Source organism: Fonticula alba (assembly GCF_000388065.1).
Source record: "Fonticula alba strain ATCC 38817 unplaced genomic scaffold supercont2.10, whole genome shotgun sequence".
Lineage (NCBI taxonomy): Eukaryota > Rotosphaerida > Fonticulaceae > Fonticula > Fonticula alba.
Window position 1 is genome coordinate 395,570 of NW_009242980.1, and position 12,509 is coordinate 408,078.

The following is a 12,509-nucleotide window of genomic DNA, read 5'->3' on the forward strand; positions in this document are numbered from 1 at the left end:
CCCTCCGCCAACACACCCTTGCAGAGCCACATTGCCTGCCCTGTTCGACGGCACATTGCCTGCAGTGTCTCGCCGATCAGTGTGTCGTCTGCGAAAGCGGGCACCTACTGCAAGTTGACACGGGCACCGGCATCACCCAGTGCCTCCCGCAGTGCGAGTCGGCCTACACCGAGGCAGGGACCGTGTGCGTGCCGGCCTCGCCGCCGGATTCGCGCGCGTTCGCCGCCTCCACGCACCGGCTGCCCATCGACGCCGGCGCCATTGCCGACTTCCGGCTTCTGGCCCACACGTCGCTCTGCCCGCCGCCGGAGGGTGGCGGCCCGCCACAACTCCTCAATCCACGGCTGCCCCTCGACCAGCAGCCCCATCACTATCTGGCCTTCGTGGCCTCGTCCAATCTTCCGGCCCTACTACAACTGGCCCCCGGGCAGCATGCCCCGGAGCATCTGTCCCTCCGGCAGCCCTTCATCTGGCCCTTCGGCGCGAAATTCGTGCACGCATACCTGGAAACCCGGCCGCCCAGCCCGTGGACCGACGACTCTCACGCCCTGGCCAGCTTCTTCCTGTGCGCCGGCGGGTCCCTGTCCTATGGGCAGATGTTCTGCCAGGCGGGCACCGGCTTCGTGGCCAACCCCTCGGCTTCCACCTGCCCGGTGGAGGTGGTGACCCAGAGCGAGCTCGTGGGCATCGGCTGCCAAACCATCCGTCCCTATGGGCCGGACCGGGTGACGGTGCTCACCGACGCCGGGCTGCTCCTCTTCTCCGCCGGCCACACCCAGCCCCCGAGCTATGTCCCCCTGCCGGAGGTCTTCGAGCACCCGGCGGCCTTCCCCTCGGGGCTCTTCCCCGCCGGCGATGGGCGCGCCTCGTGGATGTTCCTGCTGCGCGACGGGCTGCCCGTGCTCCAGCCCCTGGATGCCATCGTCCAGGGGCATCCCCAAACGCTCGCCCCTCTGGCGGCCCTGCCCCAGATGCCGGGCTCCTTCGAGCCGGTGGTCCTGCCGACCGACCGGACCCTCTTCGGGGGGGAGTTTTTCCTGGCCATGCTCACGCCCCCGCACCGAGCCACCGACCTGGTCTCTTGGGAGGTGTGGCATGTGCCGCTGGGCATGCGGGCCTCCTGGCGCACGGTGCACCTGCCCCACACGCGGCAAACGCTCGGCCCCCTCCCGGCCAATCCCCAGGGGGCCTTCCGGTTCATGGGGCTCGACCTGCGGCCCCTGGGCGAGCCGCACCACCCGGCGGCGCTGGTCCTCCTGACGCCGCAGCATGTCGGCCTGGCGCTGCTGCACTGCCCGTCGGCCACGGCCAATGCGCCCTGCTGGCTGCAGCCGGCCCGGTTCGTCGCGCTGGGCACCACCCTCCCGCACGTGGCCCCTGTCAATGTGGTCCTCCTGCCGGCCGGCTCCCCGGCCGCCGGCTCCCCGGCCGCCGGGGCCTCGGCCGCGGGGCCGGATGTCGGCCTGCTCCTGGCCACCGGGACCGAGGAGCTGCTGGTTGTGTCCGTGCCGGCCGGGGGCCACTGCCCGCCCGGCACCTTCGGGCCCGGGTGCACGCCCTGCCATGAGCGTTGCCTGTCGTGCAACGGGCCGCTGGCGGCCGACTGCACGGCCTGCCGGCGGTCCATCGGGGCCTTCACCAGCCCGGACTCCTGCCTGGACTCCTGCCCGGAGGGGCTGCACGAGCGCGGCCACCTGTGCCTCTGCCACGACACCTGCTCATCCTGCGGGCAGGTGCCCGGCTCCGACAGTGCGTTCCACTGCCTGGCATGCGGCGCGGGGCATGCGCTGCCGGCGGGCGCGTCGGCCGCCGCCGCCTGCCAGCCCTGCCACGCCACGTGCGCCGAGTGCCGCACCCCTGGCGACCCGGGCTCGTGCATCGGATGTGCCGCCGGCCACTTCCTCCATCAGGGCCTGTGCTTGGAAAGGTGCCCGGCCGGCAGCTGGGGCGATGCCGCCAGCCAAACTTGCGCCCCCTGCCCCGGGCCATGCAGCTCCTGCTCCTCGGCCAGCGACTGCACTGCCTGTGCCGCCGGGCACTTCCTCAATGCCAGCCACATGTGCCAGCCCTGTGACAGCTCCTGCACCGCCTGCACCGACGGGGCCACCTGCACCATCTGCCGGCCGGGGATGATCTTCCTGGACCCGGACCCGGGCGCGCCGTCCCTCTGCGGCAGCACCTGCCCCCCGGGCGAGTATGTCGCGTTCACCCGGTGCGCCGCGTGCGTTGCTTCCTGCGCCCTGTGCGCCGGCGGGCCGGACCAGTGCCGGGTGTGCGCCGAGGGGTTCCGCTGGGCCGGGCCCGCCCCGGGCCCCGGCGGCACTGGCACGTGCGTCGCCTGTGAGCCTGGGTGCGCCTCCTGCACGAGCGCCGCATGTCTGTCCTGCGAGGCGGGCCTCCTGCTGACGGCGGCCGGCGCATGTGTCGGTGCCTGCCCGGCCGGGTCGTTCAGCAACGGCGAGTCGTGCCAGCCGTGCGACATTAGTTGCGCCGCCTGCGCCGACGGCCAGCCGGACCAGTGCACGGACTGTGGCCCGGGGCTGGAACTTGTCGAGGTGGCCCCCGGTGTCGGCACCTGCGAGTCGGGCTGCGCAGAGGGCGAGTACCTCCAGGGGACGGACTGCCTGCCCTGCGACGCGGCCTGCGCCACGTGCAACGGCCCCACGGACAAGGACTGCTGGCGGTGTGTCGGGGCCGTGCTCCAGGGCGGCGACTGCGTGCAGGCCTGCGCCGCCAGGCATGTGGCCGTGGCCGGCCGGTGCCTGCCGTGCCATGTCTCCTGCGCCGAGTGCATGGGCACTCGGAGCACCGAGTGCCTGCCGGACTGCGCACCCGACTTGCTGGCCCTGCCGGCCGGGCAGTCGCCCACGCGCTGCGTGCCGGCCTGCCCGGCCGGGCACCACACCTCGGCGGCCGGGTGCGCCCCCTGCGGGGCGCACTGCGCCAGCTGCCCGGAGTCGAACGACACATGCGCCCTGTGCGAGCGCGGGTGGCTGCTGGACGCGCCGAGCTGCGTGACCGAGTGCCCCCCCTCCTCGGTGGCGCAGGGCGGGCTGTGCGCCACCTGCCACGCCACCTGCGCCACGTGCTACGGGCCGGAGCCGGGGCACTGCCTGTCGTGCGGCGGCTCGATGTACCTGCACATGGATGGGACCTGCCTGGGCGCCTGCCCGGCCGGGTTCTTTGGCCAATCGGGCGCCTGCCTCCCATGCAGCGCCGCCTGCGCCGAATGCCTCGGGCCCGGCAGCGGCCAGTGCTCGGCCTGCCCGCCGGGCAGCCTCCTCCACCAGGGCACCTGTGTCACCCTCTGCCCGGCCGGGTACTTCGCCGACGCCGGCCGCGTGTGCCGGGCCTGCGATGCCGAGTGCCTGACCTGCTCCGGCCCGGGCCGGTGCTCCTCCTGCCGGGCGGGCCTGCTGCTGACCGGGGCCGGGGGCTGTGTGGCCGGCTGCCCGGCCGGGTGGCTGGCCTGCCCGCCAACCGGCCGGTGCGATGCCTGCCCCGGGGGCTGTGCCGCCTGTCAGGCGGACGTCCAGGCCGGCTGGGGCTGCACCGCCTGGTGCACTGCCTGCGACCGGGGGCTCGTCCGGACCGCTCGGACGGGGGCCTGCGCCGGGGCCTGCCCGCCGGGGGAGTTCCTGGCCGCCGGGTCGGCCGACGCCTGTGCCCCCTGCCATGCCGGCTGCGGCACATGCTTCGGCACGGCCTCCCACTGCACGTCCTGCCCCCTGGCCGAGCAGTGGCTGGACGTCGAGGCCGGAGCCTGCGTGGCCGGCTGCCCGGCCAGCGAGCTGGCCCCGGCCGAGCTCCCCTCCCCGGGTGCCGGCCGGCCGGCGCGCGTGTGTCTCGCCTGCCCGAAGCACTGCGAGCGCTGCGCCGCCGGGCCCGACATGTCGCCGTGCGACCTGGCCCCGGGCGGGGCGCTCGCCTGCCCGGCCATCGACACATGCGCCCAGTGCCTGCCCGGGTTCCTGCTGCTCGGCGGGGCCTCCTGTGTGGGCGAGTGCCCGGTCGGGTACTTCCCGCAGGAGGACGCCCGCCCGCCGGGGTGCCTGCCCTGCCACGCCCGGTGCAAGGCCTGCTCCGGCCCCGGCCCCGGGGACTGCACTTCGGTGGCCGGCCCCTCTCGCGGCCGACTCGGTGCGGGCGCCGTCCCTTCCCTCCTTCCGCCCCTCTGCCCATGCCTCTGACACGCGCCTTCTCCTGCCCCGGCTCCGGGCCACACGCGCCCGTATTTTCCCGGCCCCCTGCCGGGGCAGCCCTCGGCCTGGGCCTCGGCCTGGGGCTCCTGCTGCTGGTCCTGCTGCTGCTGCTGGTGGTCCTCCTCTTCCTGCGCCTGCGTCGCCGGCGCCGGGCCCCGAGCAAGGTGCGTCCCTGCTGGCCGGCGGTCGCCGCCGCTCACTCTGCCCTCCGAGCACATGTGTTTACTGACACCACGCCGCACAGGCCCGCGACGATGAGGACGCCACCGTCATGAACACCATCGTGGAGCTGTCGCTCCCGGGCAGCATCCTGGTGAGCATCGCCAGCGACTTCTCGCCGCTCAACGAGGATGCGCTCGGTGCCGGGACCCAGGCGTCGGTCTACGCGGCGCGCGCCGTCGGGGCCGGCATCTCCGACCGGCTGGGCTGCCCGGGCACCGTGGCCATCAAGCAGCTGAAGGCCGAGCGTCTGACCCCCACGCAGGTGACCCTCTTCCAGAACGAGGTGGCGCTGATGTGGCTGCTGCGCGACGCGCCGAACGTCGTCCGGCTGTACGGCTACAGCGAGCAGCCGCCGGCCATCGTCATGGAACGCTACCAGACGGACCTGGCCACGCTGCTGCACTCGGACGTCCCCCTGGACCAGGGCACCATCCTGGACATCGCCCAGCAGTGGGCCTCCGGGCTGGAGGCCATGCACGCGCAGGGGATCGCCCACCGCGACCTGAAGCCGGGCAACGTGTTTGCCAGCCAGCGCCCGGATGGCTCCTGGACGGCGGCCCTCGGCGACCTGGGCACCTCGCGCAACCTCAACACCGACCGGTCGTCGACACTGGTGACCGAGGCGCCGGAGCTGAACGCCCTGACGGCGCGGTACGCGGCGCCCGAGGTGCTGGCCGCCTTCCAGCGCCGGCGCCCGCTGGACCCGGAGCTCCTGCTCCCGGCGGACATCTTCAGCGCGGCCATCATGCTGTGGGAGTGCCTCAACCGCACACTCCCCTGGGCCGGTACGTTCCCTTGGGCCAGCCGGCGGGCCGCGGATGTGGTGTGACCCATGGACTGACTGCTGACACCTGCCTCCAACGGCGCCCCCCCCCCCCCCTGCCCTGGCAACCAGGCATGTGCTTTGAGGAGATCACGGCCTCTGTGCTGGTCGGTGCCCGGCCCGACTTGGAAGGCATGCCGGCCGGCTTGCTGGCCTCCTTTGGGGACCTTCTGCAGATGGCCTGGGACTCGAATGCCCACACGCGGCCGCTGGCCGCCTCCCTCCGGCAGAAGGCCGCCATGGCGGCCCTCGGCCCCGGCGGCTGAGACGCCCCGGGCTGGGCCCTGCCCCGCTTGGGCCCGGGAAAAATACACCCCCACACCCTGTCCGTCCGCCCGTCCGGGCACCGGTTGTCATTCGCGCCGGCACTGCTCGCGAGAGGGGGAACACGTGCAGTCCGGCTGCGGGCCCGCCGTCGCGGCGGCGAAGCCCCCTTGTCGCCGTGCCTCGCCGGCTGCCTTTCTGGCTCCCCCCTCCCCTCTCTCTCTCCGTGTCTCATTCACTCGCTGGCGGCTGTGGGCATGGCCTGGGGATGGGCGACCGCGGCCGGGCCGCCCAGGGCCTCAGTCCCCCCCCCCCCTCTACACACACACACACATATACACACGCATGGGGGCGCCTGGCTTGCCGCTGTCGCCACCGCTGGCGGGGCTGGCCACCGGGCGAGTTTAGTGGTCTGCTCGTCGTCGGGTGCGGGTGGCGGTCGCGCAGGGCACAAGGCGACCATGCCCCTCTTCGAGCCGGATGACGGGCACATAGTGCAGCTGGCCGTGGCGCAGGGCCGCCCGGTTGGCCGGCGACCAGGCTCACATGCCGGGCTGGGCCTTCCCGGCGCCAGCGCCAGAGCATGGCAGCAGCGAAGGCCCAGCCCGGGTCCATGCGCGGCCCTTTGCTCACATAAGGTCCACGCACAGGGCACGGAAGTGCGAGGCCACCGGGCGGGCGTGCGGATCCTGGACCCAGGCCGCCTGGATGGCGTCCATGGCCGGGCCCGGGTTCGCGGTGGGCGGCGTGGCGGCTCGCTCGCTGGCCAGGACCAGCGACAGGTCCGGGCGGATGCCGGCCCCGACGCTGGAGCTGATGCTGGCGAACTTGAAGCCTGGGTGGGCGCCGGGGCGCCGAGGGGGAGCAATGCCGCGGGGAAAGGGGGCGGGAGCGGCACAGTCAGCGACGCACGCTCCGGCAAAATGTCCAAGCAGACGCACTGTCCCACGGGCAGGGTCGTCGCCCCACAAGCGCATGGCCCTACACGGAAACACACACGGACACAGACATGAGCACAGGCTAACACGATCACCGACACAGGGCGCACTTATGGCCGCAGGAAATGCACGCACCCTTCCAGGGCAGCTGCCGCGACAGGCACTCCCACAGCATGATGCCCGCGCTGAAGATGTCCGCCGGCAGGAGGAGAGCCCGGTCAAGGGGCCGGCGCCGGGTCATGGCGTCGAAGATTTCGGGCGCCGCGTACCGCGCCGTCAGGGCGTTCAGCTCCGGCACCCCGGCCACCAGGGCCGACGACCGGTTGCTGAGGTTGCGGCTGGCCCCGAGGTCGCCGATGGCCGCCCGCCAGGCCGGCCCGGCCTGGCTGACAAACACATTGCCCGGCTTCAGGTCGCAGTGGGCCACGCCATTGGTGTGCATGGCCTCCAGCCCGGCGATCCACTGGTGGCAGAGGTCCACCAGCGCCGGCAGGTCCAGCGGCACCGCCGAGTGCAGCAGCGTGCCGAGGTCCGTCTGGAAGCGCTCCATGACGATGGCCGGCGGTTGCTCGCTGTAGCCGTACAGCCGGACCACGTTCGGGTGCTCGCGGAGCATCCTGCCGGGGCGGGTGGGCGGGCGGGCGGGCGTCGGGTTAGGGCGCTACAGCAAAAGAAGAAAAAAAACCCCGAGCGCGCGGGCCGGCACGGCGAGCCAGGGGCGAGAACAGCAAAGTGGCCCACGCCCACGCCCACGCCCGGGCCGGACGCACCACATGAGGGCAATCTCATTCTGGAAGAGGGTGGCCTGGGTGGCGGTCAGCCGGTCGGCCTTCAGCCGCTTGACCGCCACGACCGGCGGGCAGCCCAGGCGATCGGCGGTGCCGGCCCCGACGCACCGGGCCGCGAAGACCGCCGCCTGGGTCCCGGCCCCGAGGGTCTCCTCCGGCAGGGGGGCGAAGTGGTCCAGCCCGAGGTGGATGTGCCCGGGCAGCGAGAGCTCCATGATGGTATTCAGCACGGTGGCACTGGCGTCGGCGTCCAGGTCGGCCGCCTGCCGGGTTTTTTTTTTTTTTTTTTCGGGTCCGGCCCCGAAGCAGGCAGGGGCCCGACAGGGGACCGGCACGCGCGCATGGCCATGCAGGGGGATGCGCCGGCACGGGCCGGCATTCATCGGCATGGCGGGGGGCACACGGACAGGCATGTGCCCATGGACACGGAAAAATGCAAAGCCATACATGTACACGAAAAGACACAAGCACGCACATGCACACACATGTGCACGGCACCAGGGCCAGTGACAGGGGAAGCGGCAGCAAAAGTTAGAGCCGGCCATGCCAGGCGCGCGCCAGGGGCAGAGCCACCGCCGCACCTTGTTGGTCCGGGCCGCACGCCGGCCAGGGCGCCAGACCAGGAAAAAGACCACGAGACCCAGCACCAGGAGGAACAGCAGGCCCAAGCCCACGCCCAGGCCGAGGGCCACTGCAGGGGGGGGGGCAGGGGGAGGTGACAAGCAGACGCACATGGGCGCACGGCACACGAAGGTTAGTCGGACCTGGGGGCAACACGGGCAGCCGGGCACTGCCCGCCGGCCCGGGGCCGGGTCGGGCCAAAGAGCACCCGCGAAGAGCACGTACACACGCCATGGCGAGCCCCCGGCACATGGCCGCCGTGGCTGTCGCCGCCGCCGCCGCTGCTGCTGTCGCTGCCGGGCCCCGGGCCGGGGCAGAGCCCGGTCGGGCCGCACCCGGCCACGCAGGCCGCCGGGCAGGGCAGGCACACCGGCACCCCGGCCAGACCCCGGCCGGGGTGGTGCCCGGCCGGGCAGGCGTCCACGCAGGCCGTCTCCCCCGGGGCCCGGGTCAGCAGCCGGAGCCCGGGCCGGCAGCGGTTGCACTCGGTGGCCGGGTCGCACAGGAGGGCCGCCGTGTGGGCGTCCACCCGGCAGGCGGGCAGGCGCGTCGGCGCGTCGCACACGTCGCACCCGGCCGGGCAGTGGAGGCACGCGCCGACCATGCCCATGCCCGGGACCAGCCCCAGCGCATGCTGGTACGGGGTGCCATCCTGCGGGCAGAAGGCCCCGCACGACCGGCCCCCATCGTAGTCCATCAGCATGTACGACAGGGCGCACAGCTTGCAGGCCCCCGGGGTGTCGATGCAGCCGCGGCACTGCCCGGCGCAGGGCAGGCAGACATTCCCCCGGCCCGGGGCCGGGGCCGTCATGTCCGGCGGGCAGGCCGCCTCGCAGGTGGCCCCATGCTCGGCCGACGTGAGGAAGAGCCCGGCCCGGCAGGCCAGGCACCGGGGCTGGCAGGCGGCCCCGGCGGCGGGCAGGCGCTCGCACGCCAGGCACCCCGGGCCGCAGGGCGCGCACGCCCGCGTCCCGAAGCAAGCGAACGTCCCCCCGGGGCAGGCCTCCACGCATGTGACCTGGTGGAGCCAGCTGCCGGCCGGGCAGGACCCGCACTGGCCGGCCGACGGCCCGGTGCAGATGGTGCAGCTGCTGGCGCAGGGCTCGCAGGTGGCCGGGCCGTCGGCCGCCGGCCCCGGGGCCGGGTAGAACCCCTCCGGGCAGGCCAGCAGGCAGGCCCCGGCGAAGGGCACCCGCCCGGCCGGGCAGCCGGTGCACTGGTCCGCCCCGGGCCCGGAGCAGGTGCCGCATGTCCCGGCGCACCGGGCGCACTGGTCCCCGGGCGGCCGGTCGGCCGCCAGCAGGTGCATCCCGGCCGGGCAGGCGGCCCAGCAAGAGGACCCCACCTGCAGCGGGGCATGGGCCCGGCAGGTGGCGCACTGGTCCGGCCCCGGGCCGAAGCATGTCCGGCAGGACCCATGGCACGCGGCGCACAGGCCCCCGAAGTTGGTGGTTCCCTCCGGGCAGTCGGCCACACAGCCGCCGGCGTGCAGGAGCCAGCCGCGCTGGCACCGGGTGCAGGCCCCGGAGTCCGGGGCCCCGCACGCGGCGCACTGCTCCGGGCAGGGGACGCACCCGGCCGGGGTGGCCCGCCAGCCGGCCGGGCAGGAGTCCAAGCACCGGCCGGTGGCCTGGCCGGCCACGGCCGGCAGCAGCCCGGCCGCGCAGCCCCGGCACTCGGTGCTCCGGGACCCGACGCACCCCTGGCAGGAGCCATGGCAGGCGATGCACCGGCCCTCGACGCTGGCGAAGCCCGGGTCGCAGGCCGCCACGCAGGCGGCCCCCTGCAGCACGAGCCCGGCATCGGCGCAGCGCCAGCAGTCCCCCATGGCCGGGCCGGTGCAGGTCAGGCACCCGGCGGCGCACGGCCCGCACGGGTCCTCCAGCCGCAGGCGATACTCCCCGGGCGGGCAGCCGGAGTAGCAGCCATGGCCGCCGGCCTCCGGCGGACCGGGCTCGGCCCCGGGCACCGGCAGCAGCTCCCACCCCGGGGGGCAGGCCGTGCACCGGTCGGCGCCGGGGCCGCCGGCGCACGCGGCGCAACTCCCGGCACACGGGGCGCACGCCTGGGCCGCCGTCGTATCCGGCCACGTCCCCGCCGGGCAGGTGGCCACACATGCCCCGGCATCGGTGAGCAGCAGGCCGCCGGTGCAGCCGACGCACCGGCCATCCGTCAGGCACTGGTCGCAGCCGGCCGGGCAGGGGACGCACGAGCCGACGGCGGCCGGCCCGGCCGGGCCCCACCGGTGCCCGGCCGCGCACGCCTCGCACCGGTCCGGCCCGGCCCCGGCGCACAGCTGGCAGGCTGCATGGCAGTCGACGCACTGGCCGGCCTGCTCGTACTGGCCCCCGGGGCAGAGGGCCGTGCAGAGGCCGGCCTGGCCCGACTCGGCCGCCAGGAAGCTCAGCCCCGGCCGGCACTCGGTGCAGGCATCGGCCCCGGCGCACGCGGCGCACGACCCGTCGCAGGGGTGGCACCCGCCGTCCGGGCCCGGGCCCGGGAAGTGCCGGTCCAGGCACCGGTCGCACTGGCCCCCGGGCCCGGAGCACTGGGCACAGTTGGCCGGGCAGTCGCGGCACGCCCCGGCCAGGCCGTCGGGCCAGGTCCCGGCCGGGCACGCCCCGACGCAGGCCCCCCGGTGGAGGAGCCCGGCCGCCGGCCCGGCCCGCGGGCACGCCGTGCAGGCCAGCGGGTCGCCGGGCTGCGCGCACTCGGCGCACGACCCGGCGCACGGCTGGCAGGCCCCGGGATGGAGCCCGGCATTGACCGGCAGCGCGTGCCCCGCCGCGCAGGCCGTGCACCGGTACGGCCCGAAGGGCTCCGACGCCTGCGCCGGCTCGCACGTCCGGCAGGTGCCCAGGCAGCGGCACTCGCCGGTGCTGTCGGGCCCGGAGGGGGCCAGCCCGGCCGGGCACTCGCCGGCGCAGGCGGTCGCCCGGCCCGGCAGGTGCAGCCGGCAGCCGGTGCACCCGCCCGGCCCGGCCGCCGCGCACTCCCGGCAAAGGCCATCGCACGGGGCACACAGCGGCCCGTAGGTGGCCGGCCGGAAGCCCACCTGCCCCGGGCTGCCGGTGGAGGTGCTGGCACAGGCCCGCGCCTCCAGCACCACGGTCACCGGGGCCCCGGCCCCGGGGAGGGCCACGCGCAGGGCCGCGGCCCCGGGCCCGGCCGCCGCCGACGGGGCCGCGAAGACCGCCGACCAGCCGGCCCCGGCCCCGGGCAGCTGCCCGAAGAGCGCCGGCTGCAGCCAGCAGCCCCCGGTCCCCGGGCAGAAGACCACCGACACCCCGACCAGCGGCCCGGCCAGCAGCACCACCGCCGCCGGGCGCATGGCCAGCCCCGGGCCCAGGGCCACCGCGTGGAAGGCCACCTCGGCCGCCGGCACGGCCAGCCCCGGCGGCAGGCCGCCCAGGACCTGCCCCACCCCGGGCAGGGCGCTGGTCCGCCGGTGCGGCCCCGGGCCCTGGGGCAGGTGCTCCGCCTCCCAGACCAGCCCGCCGGCCGGCCGGCCCGGGCCGGACCCCGGTCAGGACCAGCCCCGGCCCGGGGGTGCCCGGCAGGAGGAGCACCGTGCCGGCCGGGCCGCCGCCGGCCGCCCCGGGCCGCCGCATGAACACCCCCGGCCCCGGCCCCGGCCCCGGCCCGGCCACGCGCGCATCCCCCGACAGGTGCATTGCCAGCGGCGTGAGGACGGCCGCCGGCCGGGCCGGGCCCTGCCACAGGAGCCAGCCCCCGGCAGCACGCCGGGCCCGGCCCCGGCCCCATGCACCCGGGCCCCGGCCACCTGCCCGTCCGCCAGCAGGTGATACAGCACCAGGCCGTCGGGCCCGGCGGCGGCCACGGCCCGCGGGGACACCGGCCGCAGCCGGTCGCACGGCCCGGACCCGGGGCCCCGGGCCGCCGGGCCGGCCACCCGGGCCGGGCAGGCCGCCCCCGCCCCGGCCCCCGGCGCCTCGGTGCACTCCACGCGCGCATGCCACACCCCGGCCGCCGAGGCACATGCAAAAAGGTGCCCCTGGCCCGGGCGGCCGAAGGGCGGCAGGGCGGCCACGGCCCGCACCGGCCCGGCCCCGGCAAAGAGCTCGGCCCCGGCCCCGGGCAGCGGCCCGCGAAGCAGCGGCCCGGCCCCGGGGCCGCCCGGCCGCAGCCACACCACCGGCGACCCGTCGGCCGGGAAGCCGAGCAGGTTCTCCGCCAGCCGGTCGGCCGGCGTGTCGGCCGGCAGCAGCCCCAGCCCGCCGGCCGGGCCGGCCGCCAGCCAGGACTCGGCCACGCAGGCCAGCCCGCCGGCCCCGGGGTCCTGCAGGGCGCTCGGCACCGACAGCTCCGTGGCCGCGTGCTCCCAGGCCGGCATGCACCGCTGGCCCACCCCGGCGACCGCCGTGTGGTCCGGCAGGCAGGCCTCCACGCAGGCCACCACCCCGGTCACCGGGTGGACTTGCAGCAGGCGCGGCTCCATGCACACGAGGCAGGCCCCGTCGGCCTGGCACACCCGGCACCCGGGCTCGGCGCAGGCGGCGCACGTGCCTGCCAGGGCCCGGGCGCGGCGGCAGCAGTGGCGGAGGCGGTGGCCGGGGCAGCAGCAGCAACAGGAGGTAGCAGAGACAACAACAGCGGCGACAACAGCGGCGACAACAGCAGCGACAACAGC

The 12,509-nt window shown here is 75.7% G+C and overlaps 3 protein-coding genes across 3 annotated transcripts in view; 2 read left to right on the forward strand and 1 right to left on the reverse strand.

The window, feature by feature from the left end:
* H696_05388 (TKL protein kinase) overlaps positions 1 to 5,513 on the forward strand; it is a gene marked incomplete at its 3' end in the record, with an annotated part of 7,291 nt that extends 1,778 nt beyond the window's left edge. The window contains exons 2-5 of the mRNA XM_009499228.1: positions 25 to 4,140; positions 4,260 to 4,366; positions 4,447 to 5,209; positions 5,320 to 5,513. Of these exons, the coding sequence (XP_009497503.1) occupies positions 25 to 4,140; positions 4,260 to 4,366; positions 4,447 to 5,209; positions 5,320 to 5,513 (5,180 nt within the window). The remainder of the gene's footprint in view (positions 1 to 24; positions 4,141 to 4,259; positions 4,367 to 4,446; positions 5,210 to 5,319) is intronic.
* Positions 5,514 to 6,139: 626 nt separating this feature from the next.
* Positions 6,140 to 12,212, reverse strand: H696_05389 (serine/threonine protein kinase; the record flags this gene model as incomplete). Its single annotated transcript, XM_009499229.1, has 7 exons — positions 6,140 to 6,346; positions 6,585 to 7,066; positions 7,220 to 7,500; positions 7,819 to 7,928; positions 8,084 to 11,321; positions 11,380 to 11,571; positions 11,628 to 12,212. 7 exons carry the CDS (start codon positions 12,210 to 12,212, stop codon positions 6,141 to 6,143), a joined length of 5,094 nt encoding a protein of 1,697 aa, XP_009497504.1. The 3' UTR covers position 6,140.
* A 103-nt stretch (positions 12,213 to 12,315) lies between these two features.
* Positions 12,316 to 12,509, forward strand: part of H696_05390 (hypothetical protein) — a gene marked incomplete at both ends in the record, with an annotated part of 1,675 nt that continues 1,481 nt past the window's right edge. The window contains one exon of the mRNA XM_009499230.1: positions 12,316 to 12,381. Within this exon, the coding sequence (XP_009497505.1) occupies positions 12,316 to 12,381 (66 nt within the window). The remainder of the gene's footprint in view (positions 12,382 to 12,509) is intronic.